The sequence below is a fragment of the Misgurnus anguillicaudatus genome, chromosome 12 (assembly GCF_027580225.2).
Source record: "Misgurnus anguillicaudatus chromosome 12, ASM2758022v2, whole genome shotgun sequence".
In the NCBI taxonomy this organism is placed as follows: domain Eukaryota; kingdom Metazoa; phylum Chordata; class Actinopteri; order Cypriniformes; family Cobitidae; genus Misgurnus; species Misgurnus anguillicaudatus.
The window spans coordinates 24,956,811-24,972,863 of record NC_073348.2 but is presented as its reverse complement, the minus strand read 5'-3'; the positions used below and the strand labels follow the sequence as shown (position 1 = coordinate 24,972,863).

At 38.2% G+C, this 16,053-nt stretch overlaps 2 protein-coding genes across 2 annotated transcripts in view; one reads left to right on the top strand and one right to left on the bottom strand.

The window, feature by feature from the left end:
• The window catches only part of ltn1 (listerin E3 ubiquitin protein ligase 1), a 22,706-nt gene extending 13,993 nt beyond the window's left edge, over positions 1-8,713 (bottom strand). Inside the window, exons 1-12 of the mRNA XM_073874227.1 lie at positions 8,562-8,713; positions 6,459-6,665; positions 5,882-5,980; positions 5,567-5,797; positions 5,398-5,450; positions 5,107-5,287; positions 4,681-4,854; positions 3,469-3,651; positions 3,114-3,269; positions 1,989-2,747; positions 1,809-1,850; positions 1,504-1,714 (exon numbers count right to left, since the gene is read on the bottom strand). Coding sequence (XP_073730328.1) covers positions 1,504-1,714; positions 1,809-1,850; positions 1,989-2,747; positions 3,114-3,269; positions 3,469-3,651; positions 4,681-4,854; positions 5,107-5,287; positions 5,398-5,450; positions 5,567-5,797; positions 5,882-5,980; positions 6,459-6,665; positions 8,562-8,603 — 2,338 coding nt within the window. The 5' untranslated portion in view covers positions 8,604-8,713. The remainder of the gene's footprint in view (positions 1-1,503; positions 1,715-1,808; positions 1,851-1,988; positions 2,748-3,113; positions 3,270-3,468; positions 3,652-4,680; positions 4,855-5,106; positions 5,288-5,397; positions 5,451-5,566; positions 5,798-5,881; positions 5,981-6,458; positions 6,666-8,561) is intronic.
• On the top strand, positions 8,579-16,053 carry nle1 (notchless homolog 1 (Drosophila)). The gene is made up of 13 exons (XM_055208585.2): positions 8,579-8,736; positions 9,113-9,253; positions 9,620-9,837; positions 10,266-10,345; positions 10,433-10,509; positions 10,987-11,084; positions 11,203-11,395; positions 11,818-11,953; positions 12,075-12,121; positions 12,210-12,412; positions 13,822-13,981; positions 15,353-15,423; positions 15,554-16,053. The coding sequence occupies exons 2-13, from the start codon at positions 9,116-9,118 to the stop codon at positions 15,564-15,566; spliced, it is 1,434 nt and encodes a 477-aa protein (XP_055064560.2). The 5' UTR covers positions 8,579-8,736; positions 9,113-9,115; the 3' UTR covers positions 15,567-16,053.

The window sequence follows — 16,053 nt, the reverse complement described above, 5'->3', positions numbered from 1 at the left end:
CCTTGCACAATGTGTGATTTCAACATAAGAATTTATAATTGGAAATTTTATCTCATTTTCTGCTGAAATTCTCATTACCGCAATGTGTCCGGCTGTGTTTGAACATGTGTTATGTTGTAATTTAATCAAATTAACACAAAAATATTAAGAAAAAAAATAAATGGATGTTTTGCTAGACTACTTTAGATGACAGAAAAAATATTTACTGAATATTCATGTATAATAATAATGAAGAAAAATTAGGAAAATGATGTGTCCATGCCTGATGTTCTCATCCTCCGCAACACTTTTTGAGAACAGTTTAAGCACACATACAGAATTTTAATAAAGTTTGATTTTGAGTGACCAAGCACATGGACCAGTTACTTCAAGATGGCTACCAGGTAAGATCATTTTTTTACAGTTAATTTGAAATATTGTCTTGTCAGAATACTTACACGACATTTTGATTATCATTACCGCAACAGATGCTTTTTAAATGTTAATTTAATTGATAGAAGCATAAAACTTTGATTTTAAATGCATGTGCAGAATCTCCAAATTATGTTCTTTCAGGTTTGTCATGTCATTTTGAAAATATGTCAGTGTTGATGTTTTCTGACTGTTGCGGTAATGAGATTTTTTAGGACTATTTTTTTAAATTATGTTACAAAAAGTGTTAAATGAGAAGTAAAAGTTTTTAAATTAATGTTCCCATTTACTCCAGACTTTGTTTTTCAATGTCTGGTGGGAAAAAGTAAATTTAAGCAATTTTTACATTTTCATGCTTGCCATTTTTAAAACCAAGTTTTCGTGAGAATCACCCATATAGCAATCCTCACATTAATTAATTAAAGTGGATTTAACTTAAACATTAAAGTGCAACAAGGAATTTTTAAAGTCTAGCTGGGTTACAGACCGGGATATACTGTATATTGTGCTTTGTTTTAAAATATCACCAGTTTAAGTCATGTTCAATCCAGCTAAATAAGAAATGTTTCATTGGGAACCAAGAAAGACATTTACCGTATTTTTCGGACTATAAGTCGCACTTTTTCATAGTTTTGCAGGTACTGGAACTTTTAGTTAGGTATGACTTATACGTCAAAATTATTTCATATGAACCAAGAGAAACCATCTACAGCCGCGAGAGTCCGCTCTGTGCTGCTCCTGTATTTGTGTAATTTCGTGGATTTAGTGATGCGGAATGACTTCGAACCTATTTGAACTTGATTTGGCTTGTCGTGTTAATTTAGCCTATTCAGGTATGTTCTGTATGCTATTGTGTATCGTGTAAATAACTGTTTATGTTACTTTAACATGTATGGAAACCTATTCAGCCTGCTGTTCTGTGCTACTGATATAGTCCAGTGCGACTTATATATGTTTTTTCCTCTTCAAAGCGCATTTTTGACTGATGCGAGTTATACTCCGGAGCGACTTATAGTCGGAAAAATACGGTAGGTTAATATGAATAGTAAGCATCAATGAATAGCTATGTACACATATTTCATTTTGACTCACCGTTATTATATTGCTGGGACAGAGCGAGACTGATAAGAGGCCAGCCATGTGCATGATGGGAGGAGAGAAGAGAAGGCGAGAAGGATGAAGAAGGGGGTCCACGCAGACCCATTGCACAAAGCTCTTCAGCCAAACCCACCAACCTCTCCCCTAAAACAGACCCTCTGAGCCAGCCAACACACACTTCTAGACGAACAGAATCTGTACATGACTGGGAAAGAGACAGGAATATTTAGTTAGTACACCGAAATTCTAACTTTAAAACGTTTAGTTAAAAAAAATTTCAACTTAAAAACACAGCATACCTTTTGAATAAGCTGAAGAATCACACACCAATTCAAATCCCGCTGTTATGAAGAGACAAACAAACCATTAATTGTATTTTAATTTGTTATTGTTATGAGTTTGTTTTATGCTATGTAACGTATATCAATGTTAACGATTACCCTTACTAGCATTTACAGCAAAGCTAAAACATGTCTTACACTGATATGATTGAGGATCAGAGTCTTGTCAGCATTGGAGCTGCAACAGCACAGGGAACTGAAGACCATGTCTACCAAGAAGTCCGTGTCCTTTCTGCCATCCTGTTTTAACCACAGAGCTACTCTCTTCAGGAGGAAATTGACGGCTGGGTTCTCAGCTAAGAGCCCGAGCTCTGAACCGGCTTCAGGCTTTATGTCTTCTAGCTTTAGCAGAACTTGGAACACCTGAGGGTTTGGAAACGCCCCGAGCAGTTGAGACAAAAACCTCAGGTGCCTTTCCGAGTCCCGTTCGCTCACGTAAACCATGTTGAGCTCAGCCAGCTGGCAAACCAAATCGAGCAAGTGCGCGTTTCTCAAGGGACAATCTTGTTTTTCTTGCCCATCAGTGGGCTCCACCAATGAGGCTTCCTTTTGAGGTTCCTCCCCCTGGACTTTTTCTTCCTGGTCCATGAAGCAGATTTTTACAGTTTTCTTCTTCTTCTTGTGCCGTGTAACGGCTCTGCTGTTCGGGTTCTGCATAATCTGTAGAAGCAATGCGATGCCTTCGAGGGCGGTCTCGTGGGCATCTTCGGCATCCACGTAACGCGTGCACAGTCGACCGAGACCCTCCCAGAAGTCCGACAGCAGCCTCTGGAAAACCGCAGTGTCTTTTCCAGTTACCCGCTTTTCCCAGGACAACAGCATTTCTGAGACCTGAGAAAAAAGAGGGCCGGCTTGCAGCGATGGGTTCTCCAGAGCTTTATCGATCAGAGGCAGGAGCTGTGAACAGAGAATTCAATGCATCATTTTTTCACTATCATATTTCACAGTTTTAAGAGAAGTATGGTAGAATAAATGTCAAGCTTGTGTAAATGTACTTATAGCTGTGCAAATCTATTACTAGGAATTAATGAAACCATCATATATGAAGAGCTCAAATGCAAAAAGTCAAAAAAATCAGTGCACAAATGAAGAATTGAATGAACAACAGCGGCGTGTACATCAGGGTGCAATAATTGTATTACTCGGTTATAGGAGAGATTTTTTGAGCATTTACCGTTATTCAGACTTTTATAAATGGGTATATTTGTGAGAGTTTTGCAGCGAAAGACAGTCAAATTTGTTAAATACCAATGTATTACAAACCTGTTCTGAGATCAGCATGTTCTGGATGCTCCGCTGCTCCTGCTCATCTCCAGCGTTTTGGAGCATAATAAACCGCAAACACTCCATTGTGGCAAAAACAATAGCAGCGCTTTCTGAAGGACTGGATGTGGCACGCTCGCTCGATAACCCCTGAATTAAATATATATAAAAAATAAGTGTGGATAAAGCAATTTGATAAATGTTAAAAGAGGTCATGCATTCTCGAAGTACCTCATACATTGTACTGATATGTAATAACAGCAAAACTATTTTATCATTAGTAGACACTCATACTTTCATTGTAATTACAGATATAAAGATTAATTATAAAAACTTGAGACTCTTACCCCTGAATGACTGATGTGAGGAAAATTCTAGAGAACTCCAGGTTGGGCTGTGTGATCTCTGCTGGCAGCTTGCTGATGAAGGGGAGCAGGTTTGGGTGCAAACTTGTTGCCAGACCTCGACCTCCTTCTTTCAGTAGCACCCAGAGTTTTGGCATCACACCCTTCCTGGCATTGACGTGCGTCCAACAGTTCTGCAATAACAAAGAGACTGTTCAGTAAACTGACAGTGGGATACAAAAAGAAGCAATACCATGTCTATTATTTCACATCTATTTTATTACATTAAAGGATTAGTCAATTTTCTTTAAAAAATCCAGATAATTTACTCACCACCATCTCATCCAAAATGTTGATGCTTTCTTTGTTCAGTCGAGAAGAATTTATGTTTTTTGAGGAAAACATTCCAGGATTTTTCTCATTTTAATGGACCCCAACACTTAACAGTTCCCAAACGAGGCATAAGGGTCTTATCTAGCGAAACGATTGTCATTTTTGGCAAGAAAAAAATGCACTTATAAACCACAACTCCTCCTCTTCCTCCGGTCGTGTGACGCACCAGTGTGACCTCACGTAATATGTGATCACGTCAAGAAATCACAGATGACGTATCGAAACTACGCCCCAGTGTTTACAAGTGTGGAGAAAGAGGACCGTTCCGACGTTGTTGTATGTGGGGTGATGCTAGTTAGTGTCTTTGTGTCGGTTTATTGTTTATATTGGTCCGCGGATGTGAGTTTCATATATGTAACACGTGACCTTTCAACGTCATTACGCAATTACGTGAGGTTGCGCTGGCGTGTCACACAGCCAGAGGAAGAAGAGAAGTTGTGGTTTAAAAGGGCATATTTTTTATTTTTCTTGCCAAAAATGACAATCGTTTCCCTAGATAAGACCCTTATGCCTCGTTTGGGATCGTTCAGAGTCCTTTGAAACTGCAATTTTAAACTGCATTCTGTTAAGTGTTGGGGTCCATTAAAGTCCATTAAAATGAGAAAAATCCTGGAATGTTTTCCTCAAAAAAAAAAAATTCTTCTCGACTGAACAAAGAAAGATATCAACATTTTGGATGACATGGTGGTGAGTAAATTATCTGGATTTTTTTAAGAAAATGAACTAATCCTTTAAATGATATAAATTATACAGTACGATAAATGTGGGCTGTGTTACAGCTGTAAAAATGGGACCTTCTTTTATATTCACCCCCATGTGTCATCACTCACCTCAACACAAGACAGAATATGAAGGACCGCTTCCCACAAAGGAGGCAGCACCATTGGGTCTGTGTCATCGATAGATAACAGGACAGCAGAGCACGCCCGGGCCGCCTCGGCCTGGATCAACTGGGGTGTGTGACCACACATTGTGGCTATCACCTCAAAGAAAGCCCCTCGAACCTGAAAAACAAAATCAAATCCTACTGAAAACACCCAAAATAACTTGTAACAATACAAACTGTTTTGGCTCGTCAGCCTTGGGCTACACTGTGCCCTAAAACCAGCTATGGCAAGTAATTTTAACAAAATATATTTTCTGTCCTATCTGAATGCAAAGTATTGTGCAAAACGGTTCAAGTAAGAGGAGTGGAATTTTAGACCAATGAAATTTCACTATGGGCGGAGCTAATAAAAACCAAATGTCCAGCTCACCTGTGGAGTTTTGTGTTTGCTGTATTTCCAGAACTTCCCCTGTGCAATGAGCTGAGCCAATCGCTCCTTTAGCAAATCTCTGTCCTGCTCAGGTAAAACACTCAGCAATCTCTTAAGAGCCAGCAAAGAGCTGGTCAACAGACGTATATACTTAGACTCTCTCTCCTCATCTGGCACACTCCTGCACAAATAAAATATAGGTATAATATATACACAGCTAGGCACTGAAAATTAAACAGTTTAACCAAAATTGCAATTAAGTGGATCTATACAAGTACACATTGCACTTACTGAGGGTCACTAAGCGTGTCTGCTGTTTCTTTTAACAAATTGTCTTGAAGAACCTGAAGATGAGAAGACATCTTTTTGTCCAGTTTTACCAACAAACGCATTGTATTTATCTACTTCTGCAAATTCAAAATGAGCATTTAAACCAACACTATAGTGTGGTTCATCTTACATTCAGAACTTCATCTTTGCAGAAGCTGACCGCCTCGGGTTGTTTGTTTAGTGGAAAGGCGGCGTTAAAAGCAACGCTGGCAGCTGAGGCCGCTGGCGAGTATGTGTCACACTGAGAAATGAGCCAGTGACCCATAATGCTTTTCAGGTAGGGAGCAAGATTCCTTTTGACTTTTAAAACCAGCTGCTCTAAGGCCTGCTGCGTGGCTTCTCGCACACGACGGTCATGGTCCTGATAAAAAAAAACAAATTTTACAAACAGTTATAGTTTACTCTGCCCTGACATAAATGTGGTGGTGTAGAGATGTTGTCTTACCACTGATATTCGGCAGTATATGCGTGGCCAGTACGGAAGAACACCTTTCACAATATCAGGCTCGCGCTCTTGGCACATCGCTCCAAACTCCTGGACTGCCTGAAATACAAAACAATCAGCATTTATGGGACCACTCAAGGACTGAATTAGTTAAATGAAAGATTTTAGTCATGTCAAAATATGTGTTCGTTGCGTCATGCGAACAATGTGCATCAGGTGTCTTTTCAAAATACGTGCCTGCTGCACACGCGTCAAGAGAGTTTGATAAAAGAGACGCAAAATACTCGCAAGACACTAATTTAACACTAAACTCTGATTACGCATGAGATTAAGCGAGTATCTGGCAAACGTGAGCTTCTCTTTTATCATTAACCCCTTCGACACATGTGCAGCAGGCACTTATTTTGATATGACACACATAACTTTACATGATGCGCCGAACACATATTTTGAAATGACGAGCCACACACATGACGTGACAAGCTTCGCATCTTGCGCCCTCGAAAAAGAAGTCACCGGCCGCCACTAATCATAACACTTAAGTTGATTCATAATAACACTGTGAGACAGTCTGTACCTTCAATTTGGTAACTGCATCTCTCTTAGACAGCTTTCGAAGAACCAAGCGGAAGTCTGCATCAACCAGATTGTCTATCTCTTCAGCTCCCTGGACAGCGGGCACGTATCCCGGATCATTGGAGGTGGAAACACCGAATCCGACGAACCCGGGTACAATGCCGCTCTCCCTCGCCAACAGATCAGCAGCTCTGCCGCTGCTGGAGGGCTAAAAAAGAAAAAAAAAAAGAGTGATGTTACACATCCATATGATCTGACCTGTATAAAGCCATTACACATCTCAATAGTCCTATTACACATCAATAGTTTACCATCTAACCTTTACCTTGATGTTAATGATATAATGCATGATTATACATGAATACATGTGACGTCACATACACAACGCAAAAAAACTAATATATTTTTAAAATGTATTATAGTAGTGAATTGTAGCATATTACAACACTGTTAATGTATAATACAGTATTTTGCAGCAATAATAAGACAGTTTAGGTATGTGACAAAATGACGTAATACGCACGAGCGCTTTGTTCCCATGGCTGTGTTCCCAGCAGGTATTCAGCGCCAGACGCGTTGGTGACTTAGGAAATCTGTCATATCTTTGCTTTGTGAATACCTCTAAAGCCCATATACTAGTGACATAAATTACTTCCTCACGTTTATTCTCACGTTCGAATTTCCAAGATCGCTGTGGTAAGAAGAAAGTTATAAGCGAAGCAAAATTTCTCTCGTGTTTGGCATTGAAATCCTCTATGAAGGCAAGTATTTTTTTGTTTCAAACCAAATACTTTTGATAGAATATACATTTAACTTGAATGAGGTGAAGTTTGGGATTGATTGTAACATTCGCATGTGCTTTTTTAAGATCCGCAAGTGACGTTGTTGTCAAAAGCAGAATCGCCCATTCAATCATATTGGCTTCCAAAACTTATCAGTTTTCATCAATCCGTGCAGTATTTTTCAAAGTAATCATACAGAACGAAGGATTAGAATCTCTAGATTACATTATTGGCATGATTTTGTCAAACATATAAATAAATACATGCATGCAACATGCATGCATTTATTGATTTATTAATGATAAATAACATAATCATCAATTAATGTATTAATAATATCTGACCATTTAAATTGCTCGCCAGCATTATTAGTCAATTAAGAAATATTAAAGAAACAATGAAATGTTTCATTAATATATAAAAATATAGCTTTTATTTGAAAGGGCTTTGATTTCATATGGAAAGATATGCGTGGATTGATGCTCTCGGTTTCATTAATTAGTGGTTAATCAAAAATAATAAAATTTTTATACTGTATCTTTTAAAAAGATGTCATCGTAATCTTGTTGGGCTTTTATTTACCTACAATGTGGTGTTTGAATTATGCAAATAGACCAAGAAATGAGGAAGTTATGATATTTTAAAGTGTTTGGTCAAGCGGAAGAGGTCACAGTTTTTCATAGTTTTATCGTTTTAATTGGGTACAAAAATGCCCCCTAATTTTCGAGTTAAAAAATTCCATAACTTTCTTAATAATTATCCGATTTTAATAATTTAAAAACCATGTTAAAGTTCTTTTTATTATCTATCATATGGTTATAATTATATATGAATTTTCTAGTATTTATATTTTTTTGTCACATACCTAGACAGTTTGTTATAGCTATAGATAAACTGTAGTACAATACTGTTGTATATGTTAACATTTACTATGGTAAGATTCAAAAACCCAACAATATCTAGAGATTTTACGGCAGTATACTGTAGCAAATACTAAAGTATACCACATTATTTTATGTGAGAGAATTACGCAACAGACGTCAACGAAAAACGTGACGTCAACGAAAAACGGTGAATCTACCTTTATCTTACATTTTCTATAAAACAGAGACCAAAATTACTTGTAACTACATCAGACAGAAGATTTCTTGATGGTTTATTACAGTGTAATGTAGTCTGTAATACTGTCATAGTTTACAACACTTGCCAGTTTTAACATGCCAAATATGTAAATGTTTAGCGTATAAATCTATCGTTTAATTGACGTGACTGGTAGCAGTAAACGAGTTTATCAGTTGAACAACATGTTTCATTTGTCTTACCCGAACATTTCCTTTCGTTCTCTGTTTATTTTTGCCACCCATGCTGATGTCGGCTGAGCCTCTTTTCCTGACTTCTGATGTGAAGTCACATTAGCGTCGCGTAGTTATTGCGTCACGCATACGCACATTTTATGCGCCAAGTGTACAGCACACGCGTGGTTTTCGGCAGAGATAGGTATGTCATTTTTGTTATGCACTCGTTTTGTTGTCATATGATTTTACTGTTTATTATTGCATTTAATTTCACTCTAAGAAATAATAATTATGTTTCTCGCGTGTTTTTAAACTATTGTGATATGTTTGTGCCATGAAAAATAGAAACGTTAGTTTAGTACTTCAGTGTTTACTTTAGTAAACTGTAATTCCTAGATATTATTGTGTTTTGAACCTTACCATAGTAAATATTAAGGTATTATTATCGTGTTTCTTACAGTTTATTATTTCACTATAGTATGCTACACTGTCTAATACTATATATCACATACAATGGCATGCTACAATTGTCTAAATTTCTATAATTCAGTATTTTTTCATGTGTATATTGTTTAAAGGGAATGATGGGCGATGATGTGGAGCGTGTGTTGATTCAGCTTCAGGATGAGGGGGGTGAGGTGCTGGGTTCCCCCTTCGATGTACCGCTGGACATCACCCCCGATAAACTACAGCTGGTCTGCAATGCACTTTTACAGAAGGTAACGTTAGGTGTTAAATGTAGTTCAACCGTCTGACAGTCATTTTTGAAAGAAATATGGTGGTATACTTTAGTATGCACTATAAATGTAGTACAATACCTAGATACTACAGTAATTAATGTAAGTGTAGTAGAATCGAGTAAATACTAAAGTATGCTACAGTAGTTTTTTTAATGTAAAAGCCTTCATCTCCTCCTGAACTATAAGCACTTTGCATACGAAAACTATTAAGAATATCTACCAAGATCAATGCGCCCGTCGAAAACACCTTTAAAAATATTTTATTAAAAAAACAGCATAAAAACAATAAAAATTTTCATTACACCATTATGAACCATCAGCTGCCATATTTTTGTCTGACCAAAGGAGGAGCCTGTGCCGTTCCTGTTCTTCGTGAAAGATGCAGAGGTGGTGTCGTCTCTGGGTACCTGCGTACAGACTCTGGGTCTGGAGACCGAGCAGGTGCTTCCCGTAGTGTACCAGCCACAAGCTGTGTTTCGGGTTCGAGCCGTGGCTCGGTGTACCAGCTCTTTGGAGGGCCACACAGAAGCAGTCATCTCTGTGGCTTTTAGCCCTACGGGAAAGTGAGTCGATTATTTGATGCAATGTTATTTTACATATAGAGGTATAGAAATTACATTATGCATGCATATGGCAGACGCTTTTATCCAAATGCAGCTTACACTGCTTTGCACTGCTATCACAATGTTCTGCCAGTTAAAGGCGGGGTGCATGATTTTTGAAAAACACTTTGGAAAAGGGAGTCGGGCCGAGTACACACTTGTAGCCAATCAGCAGTAAGGGGCGTGTCTACTAACCAACATCTTAGCCTGGGTTGCGTATGTATGGGGCGGGTCTATCAAAAGAAGGTCCAGATTCTATTGGGGTAAGGGGCGTGTTTGTTTAGGTGATTCCAAATATCAACATTGGCTTTCAGAGATCATGCACCCCGCCTTTAAGCTACACAATCATCAGGGTGTATGCATCCACAAAGTATTTTTGTGTTACTCAGATATCTGGCGAGTGGATCTGGAGACACAACAGTGAGGTTTTGGGATTTGACTACAGAAACTCCACATTACACAGCGAGAGGTCGGTTTATCTCTGAAATGTTATGAAATGCAGTACACCTGTATTTTGAATCATGCACATGACTTTCTGTATGTCATATCTTACAAGGCCACACGCACTGGGTTTTATCCATCGCTTGGTCTCCAGATGGCAAGAAGTTAGCATCGGGGTGCAAAAACAGTCAGGTGAGGTTCTTTTGTTGTCTTTGTTGGCATTCCAGTATGTCATAAGCCTCTTGAAGGGGACATTTCACAAGACTTTTAAAATAAATCTTTGGTGTCCCCAGAGTACCATCTAGAATAGATAATTTATTATAACATTTTAAAATTGCCTCTTTGTAGGTGTGAGCAAAAATGTGCCGTTTAGGGTGTGTCCTTTAAAATGCAAATTAACTTATCTCTGCACTAAATGGCTGTGCTGTGGTTGGATAGTGCGGATTAAGGGGCAGTATTATCTCCTTTTGACATCACAAGGGGAGCCAAATTTCAATGACCTATTTTTTCACAAAAATAAGTTACTGGGTTGTTCTTTTTCACATTTTGTAGGTTGATAAAAGCACTGGGGACCCAATTATAGCACTTAAACATGAAAAAAGTCAGATTTTTATGATATGTCGGATGTCCCCTTTAAGCAATAAGTTCTAAATATTGGTACCTTTGCAGATCTTCCTATGGGATCCAATCACAGGAAACCAAATAGGAAAGACTTTGATGGGACACACCAAGTGGATCACCTGGCTGTGCTGGGAACCACTGCACCTGTGAGTGTTGAAAAATCCCAATATGAATTATGGCAAATAACAGCTCAGTTGTAAGTGAACATGTAGCAATGATGTAATCACGTTGTAGTTAATTATTAACATTTTCATTCCATTACAGGAACCCAGAATGCCGATATTTGGCTAGTTCCTCTAAAGACTGCTCTATTCGGATATGGGACACAGTTTTGGGCCGATGTGACAAGATCCTTACGGGTCACACGCATTCGGTGACGTGTGTGAAGTGGGGTGGTGATGGACTCCTGTACACCTCATCTCAGGACAGAACTATTAAAGTGTGGCGAGCCAAAGATGTAAGAAATTAAAACGGGTTCTTTTCATAATATGTGAAAATGATACATATATTGCGGTATATGCAACATATTATGTCACATACATAACATAAGTTCATTGTTCATAAATGATGTATAAAATACACTAAGGGGCGGTTTCCCGGACAGATTTAGATTAATTCAGGACTAGGTCTTAGTTATATTATTGCATTTGAGTAGTTTTTACAAATATACCATACAAAAAAACATTATAGGTGTGCGTATTGAGACAAAACAAAGATACTAATATATGTTAAGATACGTCAGAGCAAGATGTTTTTAAATTAAGGCATCATAAATTAAGGTTTAGTATGTCATATTTAGCCTTTACCCTCTCATAATTTATAATTTTTTATGTAAAAGGCTTCTCAACCAATGAATACATGCCTCTGTCCATACTTTAGGGTGTTCAGTGTCGGACACTGCAGGGTCATGCTCACTGGGTGAACACGTTGGCCCTCAGTACAGACTATGTTTTGCGCACAGGAGCGTTTGAACCAGCCACCGCCACCATAAACCCTAAGGATCTTACTGGCTCACGTATGTGTGTGTGTGTGTGTGTGTGTGTGTGTGTTTACACACTTTACACAACTGTTTCAGCAACACTGGATTTGATTTATATGTTCATGTAAATGTACGTGATTGTATCTGTTTTCCGCAGTTGGAGAGATCAAGGAGAAAGCTTTGAAACGATACAACGACGTCAGAGTGAGTGTGACCCGTTTCTAACCCGTATACAGTATATGGACCAAGGTCTTGAATACCAACATGTGAGCTCTGTTGTCTTTGTCTAAAGGGTGAAGGTCACGAAAGGCTAGTGTCTGGTTCGGATGACTTCACAATGTTTTTATGGAACCCAGCAGAGGAAAAGAAGCCAGTGGCCCGTATGACGGGTCACCAAGCTCTTGTCAATGAAGTGCTTTTCTCTCCAGACACACGGCTCATTGCCAGCGCGTCCTTCGATAAGTCTATCAAGATCTGGGATGGAAAGACTGGCAAGTAAGGACACATTTGGTCATTGTTTGTTTACCTTTGAAATAGCCAATCTATTTCTACTATTTCTGCAGTATGTAGTACTTATACTGTGCATAGTAGCCACTGGTATTTTGATAATCCAATAAAACTTATTTCATTCATACAATGAAAATGATAAAAGGGCACGCATGTGAATTTATTTATTTGTCTTAACTTGGTCAAGTGTGGGAACCCTAGTAATAAAGCACATTGTGTTTTGTACTATAACCTATAATGCAGTGTGTCTGATAAATGAATGAAATATCTGGAAATAATATGATTTTTTTAGATATAAAGTTCTAGAAGTCTATATACTAGATATTAACAATAGAATGCATGTAGCATGGATGTAGTGTTCGTGACGTCACCCATAGGTTTCTAAAAAGCATGTCCTCATCTTCGAATGAATAAAAAATCAGAATGTGGGTGGAGCTTGAGGTGCCTGGTTGCTAAAATCACGCCCGCCTAGCTCAACGTTAGTGACAGCACCTGTCACTCAAGTAGCCTCGCCCTTATTTATACAGAATTTTAGGACGTAAAGTGGACATATCATGAAAATCTGACTTTTTCCATGCTTGAGTGCTATAATTTGGTCCCCAGTGCTTCTATCAACCTAGAAAATGTGAAAAAGATCAACCCAGAAACTAAGTTTTGGTAAATCATTCTATGCAAGCATGTGAAAAAATAGGTCATTGAAATTCGGCTCCCCTGTGATGCCAGAAGGGGACTACACCGCCCCCTTACCAACTGTCCAACGATTTATTGCAGAGATTAGCAGCCCATTTGCATTTAAAAGGAGACATCCAAAACAGCACATTTTTGCTCACACCTACAAAGTGGCAATTTTATCATGCTATAATAAATTATCTATATGATGTTTTTAGCTAAAACTTCACATACGTACTCTGGGGATACCAAAGATTTATTTTACATCTTAAAAAAGTTGAAAATGTCCTCTTTAATATAAATTAAACTGATGAGTTACCCAAAAAGTTCACATGAAGTGCCATGAAGGGCAACACTTGCTATATAAACAAAAATCTCTTTTTGTACCAGGCTGTAAACATTTATTTCTGCTGTGAAGTTGTGCATTTTAACATGGGCCGGTCAATTCTCGAGGGGAAAAGTCAATGAAATCCAGTTTAAGTCACTTCTGTTCTGTGTTGGCTTCACCAGAGATACTGGAAGGTTGCACCTCATGCTGTATTTCCAGCAGCAAGCACTAGGGGGCACTCACGTGACATCAACATTTATTTCATTGCAATGGCCATTTTATTACAGATGAAACTAGCATTCATGTACTAACATGCATGTCATTGCATTTTCTTTAGAAGAGTAGGTGTATAAAACTATTTTCAGATGCTCATTTATTTGTCTTTGCCAATGTTGTGTAGGTACCTGACATCATTACGGGGTCATGTGGGGCCGGTGTATCAGGTGGCGTGGTCGGCCGACAGCCGTCTGCTGGTGAGTGGTAGTAGTGACAGCACTCTGAAGGTGTGGGACGTCAAGACAGCCAAACTGACCGTAGATCTGCCGGGCCATGCTGATGAGGTAAACAATCAATGCATTTCATTGGAGCTTGGAGTGCAGTATTTAGCAAATCTGCATATGTTGTGTGTCAGTACTGTAGTGGTATTAAATAACCTTTTTTTAAATTTATATTTTTTAAATGTGTTCATTTATCTTTATTTAAATGTAAAATAAAATTTTATTCAATTTAATTTAAAGGATTAATTATTTTATTAATTCCAGTTATATTTATTGCAATGGTATATTAATCTAACAATTATTTAAAGGAATATTCCATTTTCTTGAAAGATCCAGATAATTTACTCACCACCATGTCTTCCAAAATGTTGATGTCTTTCTTTGTTCAGTCGAGAAGAAATTATGTTTTTTGAGGAAAACATTCCAGGATTTTTGTCATTTTAATGGACTTTAATAGACACCAACAATTAACACTTAACTCAACACATAACAGTTTTTTTCAACTTAGTTTCAAAGGACTATAAACGATCCCAAACGAGGCATAGGGGTCTTATCTAGCGAAACGATTGTCATTTTTGACAAGAAAAATAAAAAAAATGCTCTTTTAAACCACAACTTTTCGTCTAGGTGCGGTCCAGCATGACCTAACGTTAATGCGTAGTGACGTAGGGAGGTCACGTGTTAAATATATAAAACGCACATTTGCGGACCATTGTAAACAATAAACTGACACAAAGACATTAATTAGTATCAGTTGACATACAACAACGTAGGAACGTCCTCTTTCAACACACTTGTAAACACTGGGGCGGAGTTTCGCGTTTGTCCTCTGTGACCTCTTGACGTCATGATGTATTGCGTGGGGTTACGCTGGCCCACACGACCGGATCTAGACGAGAAATTGTGCTTTAAAAGTGTATATTTGTTATTTTTATTGTCAAAAATGACAATCGTTTTGCTAGATAAGACCCTTATGCCTCGTTTGGGATCGTTTATAGTCCTTTAAACTCTGACAAAAACTGTTGTTGAGTGTCCATTAAAGTCCATTAAAATTAGAAAAATCCTGCAATATTTTCCTCAAAAAACATAATTTCTTCTCGACTGAACAAAGAAAGACATCAACATTTTGGATGACATGGTAGGTGAGTAAATTATCTGGATTTTTCTTTTAAGAAAATGGAATATTCCTTTAAATCTTATATAAAATAATAATTAAAAAAGTTTAGCAAATTCCATTTATATATTAAATATAATTCCTCAACTCACCCTTTGCAATTTTTGCTACAAACAATGAATGTCTACTTTGAGTCACTTTGAATAAAGGTGTCTGCCAAATGCATAAATATAAATGTTTTGCCAGGAAGCAATGCATTATCAACAATATTGCAACACATTAACAATTTCCTATAAAGCCTAAACTGTTTTATTGTTCAGGTTTTTGCCGTCGATTGGAGTACTGACGGGCAGAGGGTGGCCAGCGGTGGGAAGGACAAGTGTTTAAGAATGTAAGTTAGGCCTACATCAGTGTATTTATGTAAACAGATTGTTTATATCGGCTCTGCACATGCACAGCATTATTCATCATCACAACACCATGTAGAAACACCTGGCACATTATCTTGTTTTTCCCTTTAGATGGAGGCGGTAGCCACAGAAACCAGAGCTCTCTTGCTCTGCACGCAACGGCCAATCAGGTGCCTCGATGCAACCACTGATGGTCCACCACACAGGACAACAGACAGCAGCGTCAACGCAAGAAACATCGACTTAATCACTCAACAAACAGGCAGCTTTACTATTGCTGACAAACATAGCACTCTCTGATGTTGTCGTCAACTAGATGGCAAAAATAAGATTATACGGCACCTTTTCTGGCCTGATGAAATATGGCGTCACGCTGCTCGTGAGCGATTGCCCCGTGGAATCTGCAGCCAAGATGGCCTGGTTTAATCTATGTAATCTTTCCTACACACACCTTATTTGTAATTAACTTAATCCCTAATGCCGCGATACAGGCGGCATTAACTGGGTCTGTTCCAGCAAAGAGAGATAACCAGCAGCGTCACAGCGGACCACGCTACGTCAACAGAGATGTTTTCTCATTACGAGCAGTAAAAGAAATGTGATGGGATACA